The sequence below is a fragment of the Bufo bufo genome, chromosome 6 (genome assembly GCF_905171765.1).
Source record: "Bufo bufo chromosome 6, aBufBuf1.1, whole genome shotgun sequence".
NCBI lineage: Eukaryota > Metazoa > Chordata > Amphibia > Anura > Bufonidae > Bufo > Bufo bufo.
In genome coordinates this window covers 325,862,662-325,876,404 of record NC_053394.1, presented here as the reverse complement: position 1 = coordinate 325,876,404, position 13,743 = coordinate 325,862,662, and the positions used below count along the sequence as shown (strand labels likewise).

Sequence of the window (13,743 nt, the reverse complement as noted above, 5' to 3'; positions counted from 1 at the left end):
GGGTGTAGTAGGTGTTTACATTTCTGGCTGATCTTCCAGTGCACAGCATTATGGGAAGTGTTGTGGCTGCTGCTCATCTACGCCCACAACCCTTACGTTTGGGTAGTACACAATGGAGCTCAGCGGGAGCATGGAGATTGAAGTGAAGACTTAGGAAAAGTTGTCAGGTACACTATTATGCTGTGTAGGAGACTAGACGGTTTTACACAATTAAATGAAATTTTTTAAATCTCCCGCACAACCCTTTTAAACTCCATATTTTTAGTTAGATCTATATATTGCTGCTTTTTTCATTGTGGCTATATTGGAGACCATCCAGATTTGCAGGTTATAACTCCAACCCCCAAAAACGAATACCTGAAGCGTTTAAAAAGCAGAGCTCTCGAGGGTTCTTCTTGCCTCTTTTTTTCCAGCACGTGATATAACTGGACAATATTGTCTTGAGTTGCCTGGTAGTTTGTATTTATGCATAGGAACAGGAGAGTCTCATAAACTGAAGGAAGCCAGACAAGTGAACACTGAGATTGCTGCAAAGACTAACCCCGGGTTCACACCTGAGCGTTCTGAAAGGAGCGCTCTATATACGCGATTGTACGGGCGTTTACAAGCGCGCATACAGAGACAAGCGAACACACATTGTCGCGCGTTCCCGAAAGTCTATGTACGGGAATGCGCGACAAACGCCCAAAAAAACGCTCAAGTACTTGTTTGAGCGTCGGGAGTTTTACAGCGCGATCGTACGCGCTGTAAAACGCCCAGGTGAGAACCATTCCCATAGGGAAGCATTGGTTTCTCCTTGTTGTGCGTTTTACAGCGCGTAGGAACGCGCTGTAAAACGCTCAGGTGTGAACTTAGGGTTAGAGTATATAACAATACCTATGTCCCAGGAATTCATAGGGTCTCTCCCCTTACACCCCAATAACCTTATACTCACCACAGTTTGAGAATAAACATGGATGGGATGATTTGTAACATACTTTATCAATATTTCCAAAGGGTCTTTTACATAGGCCAATGATTGGGACTGAACATTTGGCAAATTAGCCGTCAAAACAGCAAACGCCCGTTTGTAGGCTGATCAGACGTTTTATGCTCGCTGTTCGGCAGCATATCACCCTGTGTAAACAGTGGATATGCTGCCGAAAGCATGCACACTGAATGGGAATGAATGCCAATAGCCCACGCCCCCTTTTGCATCGGCCGATGTGAAGGCACTTTAAACGCTAGCCACTTCACTTGTAACAACACCCCTTAGGGCTCATGCAATGGCCGTATCTGGTCACGGATCCCGGCCATGTGCATGCTGCTATTTTTTTTTTCACCTCAATAGAAATGTCCGCAAAACAGACAAGAATAGGACAAGTTCTAATTTTTTGTAGGGTCGGGGAACAGACGTGCTGATGCGGACAGCACATCTTTTGTAGCCCCACTGAAATTAATAGGTCCGCATCTGATCCGCAAAAAATGCGGATCGAATGCGGACCACACATACGGTCGTGTGCATGAGATCAAATACGGATAGCTGCTATGCTACGGGGGTCATACATAAATTGCTAAAATAATATTTAAGAGAATGCTGTCAAAGTGTGGATCTCTGCACAGGCCCCAAAATATCTCCCTCCCTCTATATAATTCCAGTATGAAGACTTCCATGCTCCATAATGTGCAGTTCTTCCATAAATGGTACATACGACTGTTATTATCATTTCCTTGTAGGAAGCTTTTAGTATTCATAAGCAATAGAAGAGACAAGGTATAACATGATCTGTACATACCATATCTAGAATGTATCTTGTATTAATGTATATATATATGTAAAACATATGATTGCCCTGTACAATATACCTAAGCTCCCACAATGCACTGCAGTCTGGTAAAAGACACCAACAGCACTCGCAATGATAAATGAAGCAAAGTATTATCAGTTTCCGACGCTTCTGTGTAAATGTGAAACATTGTCAATTACTGTTAAATGTGGTGATATTCTTTACATGTTAAAAGCTCAGAATTGTACATTTTTTAGATTCTTTTCCATTTTCCAACAAAAGTATCATCATTTATAGATGGAATGTGCCATAAATGTAGAAAATGTCCACGATAAGTGTGTTGTTTTCTTAAGTTTGTATTGTGAATGAATTTTCTGGATTTGTGATCACACACATATATTTTGTTTGTTGTATTACCTGTAAGAATATTCATCCTGGAATAAAGTTCTCCTGATGTATCTAAGATCCGGAGCTTTCCGTGTCACTCCGGTGTAGTCTGGCAGTTTACAGGACTACGCTCAGGTATGACAAATAATGAACTGTATCATGAAGTATTATAGTACTAGAAGGATGCCTCTGGATAGAGGTTTATAACAGTCTTTACAAGGTACTGCTTTGCTGTGCTTATTGTCTACAATGCATCTTTTGGGGCATCTTTTTTACTGAACTGCACCGGTTTGATAAAAAAAAAAATCACTTTTGTAATTGGGTTTTATTGCAAATGTTTCGCTGTTTGCCTCTCTGCTCTCTTTAAAGAGATTCTGATATTGATGACCCATCCTCAGGATTGGCAGGGGTCCGACTCCTGGCACCCCCCGCTGATGAGCTGTTTGGCAAGTTGTGGGGAGGCTGTGGTCCTCACCGGAACTTTGCAGCCTCCCCACAACTTGCCAAACACCATTGTATAGTGGCTGTGCTTGGTATTGGAGCTCAGTCCCATTCACTTGAGCTGCACATAGGCTACGTGACGTTAATGGCCTAAGTAAAGGCCACGGCGCTCACCGAAGAGCCGCTGCCTCTTCAAACTGCTGATGAGTGGGTGTGCTGGGGGTCAGACCCCCACCGATCACTTTTTTGGCCCATCCCGCGCGCGCTCACAGGAACGGAAGGTAAGAGAGTTGATCTCCAGCCTGCCAGCGGCGATCGTTCGCTGGCAGGCTGGAGATGTGATTTTTTTAAACCCCTAACAGGTATATTAGACGCTGTTATGATTACAGCGTCTAATATACCTGCTACCTGGTCCTCTGGTGGTCCCCTTTGTTTGGATCGACCACCAGAGGACACAGGTAGCTCAGTAAAGTAGCACCAAGCACCACTACACTACACCCCCCCGTCACTTATTAACCCCTTATTAGCCCCTGATCACCCCATATAGACTCCCTGATCACCCCCCTGTCATTGATTACCCCCCTGTCATTGATCACACCCCTGTAAAGCTCCATTCAGATATCCGCATGATTTTTACGGATCCACTGATAGATGGATCGGATCCGCAAAACGCACACGGACTTCTGAATGGAGCCTTACAGGGGTGTGATCAATGACTGTGTTGATCACCCTATATAGACTCCCTCATCACCCCCGTCATTGATCACACCCCTGTAAAGCTCCATTCAGACGTCCGCATGATTTTTACGGATCCACTGATAGATGGATCGGATCCGCAAAACGCACACGGACGTCTGAATGGAGCCTTACAGGGGCGTGATCAATGACTGTGGTGATCACCCCATATAGACTCCCTCATCACCCCCCTGTCATTGATCACACCCCTGTAAAGCTCCATTCAGACGTCCGCATGATTTTTACGGATCCACTGATAGATGGATCGGATCCGCAAAACGCACACGGACGTCTGAATGGAGCCTTACAGGGGCGTGATCAATGACTGTGGTGATCACCCCATATAGACTCCATGATCACCCCCCTGTCATTGATTACCCCCCTGTCATTGATCACCCCCCTGTAAAGCTCCATTCAGACGTCCGCATGATTTTTACAGATCCACTGATAAATGGATCGGATCCGCAAAACGCATACGGACGTCTGAATGGAGCCTTACAGGGGCGTGATCAATGACTGTGGTGATCACCCCATATAGACTCCCTCATCACCCCCTGTCATTGATCACACCCCTGTAAAGCTCCATTCAGACGTCCGCATGATTTTTACGGATCCACTGATGGATCGGATCCGCAAAACACATACAGGCGTCTCCCTGGAGCCTTCCAGGGGGGGTGATCACCCCATATAGACTCCCTGATCACCCCCCTGTCATTGATCACCGCCCCTGTCATTGATCACCCCCCCCTGTCAGGCTGCATTCAGATGTCCGTATGATTTTTACAGATCCACGGATACATGGATCGGATCCGCAAAACACATACGGACATCTGAATGGAGCCTTATAGGGGGGTGATCAATGACAGGGGGGTGATCACCCCATATAGACTCCCTGATCACCCCCCTGTCATTGATCACCCCCCCTGTCATTGATCACCCCCCCTGTCATTGATCACCCCCCCTGTCATTGATCACCCCCCCTGTCATTGATCACCCCCCTGTCATTGATCACCCCCCTGTCATTGATCACCCCTCTGTAAGGCTCCATTCAGACATTTTTTTGGCCCAAGTTAGCGGAAATTATTATTTTTTTCTTACAAAGTCTCATATTCCACTAACTTGTGTCAAAAAATTAAATCTCACATGAACTCACCATACCCCTCACGGAATCCAAATGCGTAAAATTTTTTAGACATTTATATTCCAGACTTCTTCTCACGCTTTAGGGCCCCTAGAATGCCAGGGCAGTATAAATACCCCACATGTGACCCCATTTCGGAAAGAAGACACCCCCAGGTATTCCGTGAGGGGCATATTGAGTCCATGAAAGATTGAAATTTTTGTCCCAAGTTAGCGGAAAGGGAGACTTTGTGAGAAAAAAATAAAAAATATCAATTTCCGCTAACTTGTGCCAAAAAAGAAAAAATTCTATGAACTCGCCATGCCCCTCATTGAATACCTTGGGGTGTCTTCTTTCCAAAATGGGGTCACATGTGGGGTATTTATACTGCCCTGGCATTCTAGGGGCCCCAAAGCGTGAGAAGAAGTCTGGTATCCAAATGTCTAAAAATGCCCTCCTAAAAGGAATTTGGGCACCTTTGCGCATCTAGGCTGCAAAAAAAGTGTCATACATCTGGTATCGCCGTACTCAGGAGAAGTTGGGGAATGTGTTTTGGGGTGTCATTTTACATATACCCATGCTGGGTGAGATAAATATCTTGGTCAAATGCCAACTTTGTATAAAAAAATGGGAAAAGTTGTCTTTTGCCAAGATATTTCTCTCACCCAGCATGGGTATATGTAAAATGACAACAAAAAACACATTCCCCAACTTCTCCTGAGTACGGAGATACCTGATGTGTGACACTTTTTTGCAGCCTAGGTGGGCAAAGGGGCCCATATTCCAAAGAGCACCTTTCGGATTTCACTGGTCATTTTTTACAGAATTTGATTTCAAACTCCTTACCACACATTTGGGCCCCTAGAATGCCAGGGCAGTATAACTACCCCACAAGTGACCCCATTTTGGAAAGAAGACACCCCAAGGTATTCGCTGATGGGCATAGTGAGTTCATGGAAGTTTTTATTTTTTGTCACAAGTTAGTGGAATATGAGACTTTGTAAGAAAAAAAAATAAAAAGATTGAAACATAATGTGTGCTCACATTGGTTGCCTACCACTTTTTCTTTCCATCTCCTCTTGCTATTATGAGTGTAGCACCCGAATTTGGTATTGTTTAGGTTGTGCACCCACAACTTAGTTTGTATTTATGCAGTCCTGTGATGGAAGATTTCTGTTTGCAACAAACAGCAGGGATGAACACATATCTTGTAAGTCCCCTTAGCAGAACTTAGTATAGACCGCTTACACCCCCTCCCCTTCCTATGAGATTTTGAACAATATTCACAATTTTTTTTTTTTATTAAACGTGGGAATTTTCACTCCACCTAACCCACTTTATCTGATTTCTATGGTGGAAAAAAATGGAACAGGTAGTATATAAATATGGTGCTCATTTCTGAATGTATTTACCACCAGACAACTGGCATACTTATGTTGATAAATCTTCTCCATACAGTTCTAAAGCCCCTGCTTCCCTTCTTATAATACATGATAAATCTGCCTGCAGCCACTATTAGGGGTAGCTCAGTGAGTATAATTTTATACAATTACGATTGAAATTAATGGAATCTGTAAAAATCTCTGTGCACTGAGCTCCTCCTAGTGGCCATTGTTTTTCATGATCAACTGATGGATGTATCACATACCTAGCCTCTGCCGCCTCTACCTCTAATTGCAGCTTTCGAACCGTGGCTCTAGTTTTATTCCTTTTTTTTTATTTACCTCCGCTATTAAAGCCTTCATGGTGTCCCATACTGCCAATCGAGATGCTGTGGGTAAGTTATGTGTAAACTCTTTCAGCTGTTCACCTATGCCAGCCACATCTGCAAGCACATTTAGCCAGTGTGGATTGAACTTCCACGTCTTATCCCCCCTCAACCCTGGAGGCAGGATGTTGGCTATAGCAAGTACTGGGGAGTGATCAGATATCCTCCTGGGAAGATATTTGATCTCATGAATTAGGTGGCCCATCATAGCGTTACCTAGTATTAGATCTATTCTAGATAACGATCCATATGTACTGGAGTAGCAGGAGTATTGTTTCTCCTGCGGATTTCTCAGTCTCCAAAAATCTATCAAGGAGGCTTCGTATAGATTTCTCCCAAATGGGGTAACCTCCCCTTCTGTCAGATGGCCAGACCTACCCATTTTATCTAAAGCTGGCCATATTACATTATTAAAATCTCCGAGCAGTATTGTTGGAATGTACGGCAGGTCAGCAAGAAAGGAAAATCACTCTCCTGATGATTAGCGGTGAGTATGATGGAGGAATATAAATCCCAATTATAGCACAAGGGGTTGCAAAGAGTTTGCTATATAGACAAATGTAACGCCCCTCCTCATCTAGCCACTTTGATATACATTCAAACGCTATATTTCTGTGAATAAGGGTACTTACTCCTCTCGCATATGTGGAATAAGTGGCATGGGAACAGTGTCCTGCCCATTTGGGGGTGAGTAAGTGAGTCTGATCTGCCATTAGATGTGTTTCTTGCAGGCAACATATCAAGGGTTGGTAATTTTTCATACAATTCATAATGGCTCTTCTTTTATTAGCTTCTTTAACCCCTCTGACATTCCAGCTCAAAAAACCTCACCAAGCTAGCCATAGCTTTACCATGATATAATAGATTTAACCAGTTCCCTTCTCCTGGTCAATGACACATCCAGAGCATGTTTACTTATTACATTGTGGTTCATGGTTGGATTCCAGAAGACCCTTTTCCTCATAACTGCATACGGTCCCCAAACAATGCCTCTTCAAAGGCAGTTAACAACTAAAGTTGAAAGCGCCGGCTTCCCCAACAGGTTCCCGCCAGAACACCTATTCCTAGGTCTGCGGGAGCAGAGAACACCTGCCGATGGAGCCAGCTAATCCACCAGAAAGAGAGGTGGCATTCACAGAACGGGTAATAGTAAAACTGTAATAACACTGAACAGTAGTTATATGCAAAAAAAGAAGTTGAAGAAATCCAGCTCCACTTTGATAAAGGAATGTAAATTTATTTTGCTTGCGGTAAAATCTCATCCATCAGTTACAAAAATAGCAGTCTTGTCTACGTGTCTCAGGCTACCAGAGACAATTCCAGCCCTTCCTCATGACACCGTGTCACGAGGAAGGGCTGGAATTGTCTCTGGTAGCCCGAAACGCGTAGACAAGACTGCTATTTTTGTAACTGATGGATGAGATTTTACCGCAAGCAAAATAAATTTACATTCCTTTATTAAAGTGGAGCTGGATTTCTTCAACTTCTTTTTTTGCATATAACCACCCGTTACCTGACTCGGGTCATCCGTGCTCACAGCTGAAGGAGGGGCAGGTGAGAGCTGCTGAACTTTCCTTTTTCTTCATATATTGAACAGTAGTTATGTACTCTCTAATATCAGAGCCTATTAGCGCCATGTTCCCCTACACCTCCCCCCGATCGGCCTTTACACAAGGCCGACCTATTGCATACAATACCTGGCTAGTCACTCCTCCCGGGATAACCCTTTTTTTTATCAAACTGTGCTTTGTTCTATTGTTTAGGCCTCATGCACACGATCGTATGTATTTTGCAGCCGCAAAACATGGATGATCTGTGTGCTTTCAGCATCCATATGTCCGTCCTGCAAAAGACAGAACATGTCCTATTCTTGGCTTCAAAATGCGGACCATAGTCCCACTGAAGTCAATAGGTCCGCAAAAAAATAATAATAATTTGGATGCAACATGAACATCATCTGTATTTTGCAGACCATAAAATACATACAATTGTGTGCAAGAAGCCTTACCACCTATTAATCCGGTTTAAAATATTTGAAGGAACTCTATATCCTCAAAAATTTGTACACTTGAGTACAATTGCAGTTTATATAATATTAATAATGGAAGCTCGACCAAAAAAATAAAATTTTTAAAATTGCCAATTTATTTTCAAAAATGTAAGTAAAGTAAATAAATCAAAAACATAATTCTTCCACTGCACAATAAATAATGAAAAAAAAGTTATCATACACAGCAACCTGGTAGAAATAATGGAAGAGACATCACTGTAAAAACCGATCTAGCTTCTTCTGGATATTGTCGAAAGAATACTTTCCCATGTAGTCAATGTGCCCTTCTTCCCACTTCCTGCGTTCTTCCTGCGTTCTCAGAGCTTCTTCAGCTTCTTGGATGGATAATTCCGAAACAGACTTGGAGAGGTGAGGCTGAATAATAAAACCAATAATAATCATACATCAAATATAAATTGATAGGCGTGAGAGTATATGATATGTGAAATAATAATTTTCAGGGATTTTTTGGGGGATCTGGACAAACTCATATCAGATTACGGCTCCTCCACGGTACTATTTGATCTTTTGGGGTCTACAGCTGGAAGCCCCTGTGTTCAGCTTTTTGGTTTCAGGAAGCTGCCCATAAGGTGTCCACTGAGACCTCCTGCCCTGCTTTCGCTTATGAGAAGTAAATTATTTACAATGATATCACTCAAAAAACTAGGTGAAATATTCATATGAATGGGCCTGAGATACAACCCCAGACGTGGTCCACAGAAGAGAGTGCAGCTGTTTCCAAAAAGGAAAAAAAATAGAGGCTTTTTCCACCTTCAAGGGGAAAAGCATAATAAAGTGCCGCATCCTTCCTTTAATTTTTCATACTATGAATTTGATGTAAGTTTGGGCAGATAATAATCTGGTATCATTCTCAATAATCTGATATAACTGAGCAATAGAAAATTACTTCAGAACTAATTAAACATTTATTTTTTTTCTCTTAAAGGGGTTGTATACTTTTCAGGTTCAAAGAATCGCTGTATGCATGTGAATGCGGAAACAAACGCAGTGGTCGAGTCGCTTATAGCGACCAATCGCAGTGCATATTTCATTTTTAAGAAATAAAACTGAGCTCTGATTGGTTGTTTAGAGCAACACAGTTCTACGGTGAAAAATATCAGTAAGGCCTCGTTCACATTTCCGTAATGACGCATTTTCTGCGGACAGCACATATACCCATTGATTTAAATGTGCCTGTTCACATTTCAGTAATTTTTTTTACTGACCGGGTCAGTAAAAATAAATCACGGGGACATACTTTGATCCGTGATGCGGACCAAGCACACCTATTGAAGTCTATGGGTCCATGAAAATCACTGACACACATCCGTTTTGTGTCCGTGTTTTGTGTCCGTTTTTCACTATAGACTAATAAGAGATTCTTTTGAAATTAATTCTCAGCTGAGCAACGTCAGTGAATTACGGATGACACATGGATGGTAAAAACGGATGAAACCTGTACGCTTTTTTGGACGTGACACTGACAAGGAAATGTGGATGAGGCCTAAGTCTATAGTAAATCCAGCAGTTGTAGTGGTCAGCGGAGAGATTGATGATTTCCAAAAGTATACACCCCCTTTAACAGCTTTAAAGGCATGCAGTACTTATCAATAACACCAAAAATAAAACACTTATATGTACCACATCATCAGCTGATGAATTATAGCAAAATGTCCCAATTTCTACAGAGTTCGGGTCATTTTTTTTTTTAACCAGGTTCCCCTCAAAATGTTAAAAAACAATAGCTTAGCCACTGGACACTGAAAAACATGGCTTGTGGAATATGTAAGACACTAAATGGTTGTTTTTCATTTCATTCTTTCATTTAAAACTTTGAAGGGGTTTTTCTACCATAGGAAGAATCACTACAGCCCATTGCTGGGGGTCTGACTGTCGGGGACCCCACTGATCCTACTTCATAACACAGCTGCAGTACATGCAGTTCTCTGCCCAGCCAGGGACATCCAGAAGAAATGCTGACGGGACCTCTACCCCAATAGGAGTCTGTCATCAGATAAACGGGCACAATGTCTCCTTTTTGATCAACAGGGCTAGGTTCCTGCATAGTCATCTCGCTTGGTCTTGTCAATCAAGAAGGAGAAGGTGGGGCTGGCAGAGGAGGCAGGGTATCAAGGGTGCACAGAGTGGCTTGGGCCCTCCCTTGGCGCACTTGACTGCTCATATGCACATGGATTGCAACAATGGATCGCTAAGTGAAAGGTATTTGATTTTTTTTTTTTTAAACTCTCGTAATCCACAATGTGTACAGTTACCCTTATAAATGGGAATACCCCTTCTATGTAGCAGTGGATAACTGCTGATTAATGTTAATATATTTTATTCCATGGTGTTACTGCATACAGTAAAAAAAAATTACAATGGAAAAAGCAGCCTGATTGCATAAAAGAATCACAATGATACTATATATACATCTAGTAAGAGCAAAGAAGAAGAAGGTGATGATGGAGGAGAGCCAACGGAAATACCATAAGGAAGGAGTCTTGAGTTACAGGCTCAGGGCTGAGTTGGGAGGGGAGTAGGTCTTGACCTTGAAGACTCTCATCAAGTGCAGGCTGCTCAGTACTACTACTGGGTTGCTAGAAAGACAGCGGTTAGATGCATAACTGCGATTCATTTTCCACCAGAACAGGGACAATAAATGTGATAGTAGAATACAATGGGGCAGATTTATCAATGATAAATTAGCGTACAAGAGTCCTGAAACCTGTTGTAATTTTAAACAACTGAGGACTTCTAAGGGTGAGTTCAGACGTGGCCTATTTGTGACATGGATTCTGCACTGCAAATTTGCAGCAAATGACAGTACAATACATGGGGATGGGATTTTGAAAACTTCATCCACATGTGGTAGAACAATGAGTGTTCTGCTGACTTTTACATCTGCGGTTTACTCGTTATGTTGCAGAAATGCAGTGGATTTTACCCCTTTGCTGTATAGAGGTTAAATCACATTGATTTTGCAGCAGATTTGGGATGGAAACCTGTGGCCTAACCCTAACACACTGCTGGGTTGCGGCCTGATACACATTTATTATACTGCTGTCCTGACTACGTGCCTCTGATGCATCTTTTTCAAATCTACCATAATGTCACAAACCTCCTCCTGTACGTGTGGTATATGCAGCACACCTTACTACTAGGTCACTTTTCTGGCCCATTTTGTGAATGTGATCCAATGTATTAGCCCTGCTCACGGTACAGGAGGGACTGCTGAGGACAAGCACACAATAAGGCCTCATGCCCACGATCGTGGATTTGGTCCGCATCCGAGCCGCAGTTTTTGCGGCTTGGATGTGGACCTATTCACTTCAATGGGGCCGCAAAAGATGCGGACAGCACTCCGTGTGCTGTCCGCATCCGTTGCTCCGTTCCGTGGTCCGCAAAAAAAATATAACCTGTCCTATTCTTGTCTGTTTTGCGGACAAGAATAGGCAGTTATATCAATGGCTGTCCGTGCGGTTCCGCAAATTGCAGAACGCACACGGACGCCATCCGTGTTTTGCAGATCCGCAATTTGCGGACCGCAAATCACACAACGGTCGTGTGCTTGAGGCCTTAGAAACCATTCCTGAGGGAGAATTTTCTGCATGAGGTCAACTTTAACTGGGACTATCCTATATCAAGACTAAATACAGCAGTAATACATCCAAACGATGGGAGACATTTATTAAAGGAAATCTGTCACAGGCGCAGTACCGAAGACTGCCTGCGAGCTTTATGTCTGCCTCAAATGTGTCACTAGGCATGCGCTGGTGCAAGATTTCTCTGCGAACCTGAAGGCAAGTGTGGGCGGCGTTACCTCGCGTCAGTGACGTAACTGGGGGAGGGGCGACAACAGCGCTGATGGGGATGTGGAGTCTCAGCCCAGAAGAGGGGTGCTTGGGCTCTGCTGTAGGGCGGGCCTGGGCACTGGATGGGGCCGTTCCTGGGCACCATTGAAAGAAATTAACGCCCCTCTGGGCACCTTACTGCCTAATTTGCATATCATACAAAGATGATTTTCACAAGATAAAAAACAAGAAATGCCAAATGGAAGGTACATCAGGGAAGGAGGTGTTATGTTCTACATGGGAATAGTTTTACTTTATTAGTGATAATCCATGTGACAGATTTCCTTTAAGCTATTTATGCTACTATTGTGGTGTACAAAAGTCTCAAATTATGGACCCCATATTTGTACCATAATTTTCGACTTTTAGAGCTAGTCGGCCAATTAGCTGGAGGGGAGGACCTCATGCGGCCCTTTAGATTTACTATAACTTATGCGGTAGGTCAGAGATCAGCAACTTTCGGCACTCCAGCTGTTGTGAAACTACAACTCCCAGCATGCTCCTTTCACTTCTGTGGGAGTTCAGAGAACAGCCAAACAAGTGTGCGTGATGGGAGATGTAGTTTCACAACAGCTGGAGTGCCGGAGGTTGCTGATCCCTGCCATAGGTCATAGCTCAAGTCTACGCCAAACCCTGGCTGGAGTAGACTTGAGTTTCTAGGGGAAGGAGGATCAGAGATGCGACTAATCCCTAGCACAGGGGATCAAGACTGGTGTATGGGGATGCCAGCCTTGATAAATCTCCCCAATTTCTTTGTATAAAATAGCAACACCAGACACAGATAGGGACTTACAGGGCTCCCAGGATCGTCTGAATGAACTTCCTCGAAGCAGTCGGAGGATAAATTATCATTTTTCACTTGAACTTCAATTCTTCCAAATTGATGCTGTAGAAAAAAAATGGTGCACTCCGTTAAAGGGGTTATTCCATAACTAATGTAAAAAATGAAAATCCGACATCATATAGTACGTGACAACCTCTTTCTAACAAAGCTAGAACCAGCCCTGTACCTCACATGGATCCAGAGATCTCCCCATTAATTTTTCTGCTAGATTTATATCAAGCTGACAGCTCAAGGGGAGTGTCTTTTCTGCCGCAGCTCAGGAGGCGCGTGTCTCAGCTCTGCCTATCACAGCTCAGGAGGCAGCTAAAGGATGAAACTGAGCATGTGCGGCCTTCTCAGTGATCGGGTCAAAAAAACAAGAAAAAAAACAAACAGCAGGTAGCTCTATACTGATGCAGTTTATTGAATAACTCAGTGGCTATGCTAAATTTTTCATTACATGCAATTACAAAAGTATTCAGATCCAGGTGCTGGTTTGAAAACTGTAGAATATTTTTCGTGGGACAACCCCTTTAACCCCTTAAGGACTTAGGTGTTTCCCGAGTCCTTAACCTCTTCACGACCGCAATCTGTATATATATACGTGATAGCTGCACATACCCCGTGCAGCTATCACGTGTATAGACGTCAAGCCAGCTCTTTAATCCAAGCGCTGCAAAGCGCTTGGATTAAAGCTTCTGCCCGAGCCCTGCTGCTGTCACGGACAGCATACAGTCTAGTAATGCCAGCAAGGGGCCAATCAGAGTGGCCCCTTGCCGGCAATCGATCCGATTGGTTAGTC

At 43.3% G+C, this 13,743-nt stretch overlaps 1 protein-coding gene across 3 annotated transcripts in view; it reads right to left on the bottom strand.

Moving 5' to 3' along the window:
* Positions 1 to 8,252: 8,252 nt before the first annotated feature.
* LOC121004716 (glycogenin-2-like) overlaps positions 8,253 to 13,743 on the bottom strand; it is a 41,483-nt gene continuing 35,992 nt past the window's right edge. Inside the window, exons 8-10 of one of the 3 annotated variants that reach the window (XM_040437030.1) lie at positions 12,912 to 13,004; positions 10,754 to 10,864; positions 8,253 to 8,642 (exon numbers count right to left, since the gene is read on the bottom strand). In XM_040437030.1, the coding sequence (XP_040292964.1) occupies positions 8,481 to 8,642; positions 10,754 to 10,864; positions 12,912 to 13,004 (366 nt within the window). In that variant the 3' untranslated portion in view covers positions 8,253 to 8,480. Of the gene's footprint in view, positions 8,643 to 10,697; positions 10,865 to 12,911; positions 13,005 to 13,743 lie in introns of all 3 variants that reach the window. The other 2 variants (XM_040437031.1, XM_040437032.1) reach the window with 2 other exon arrangements.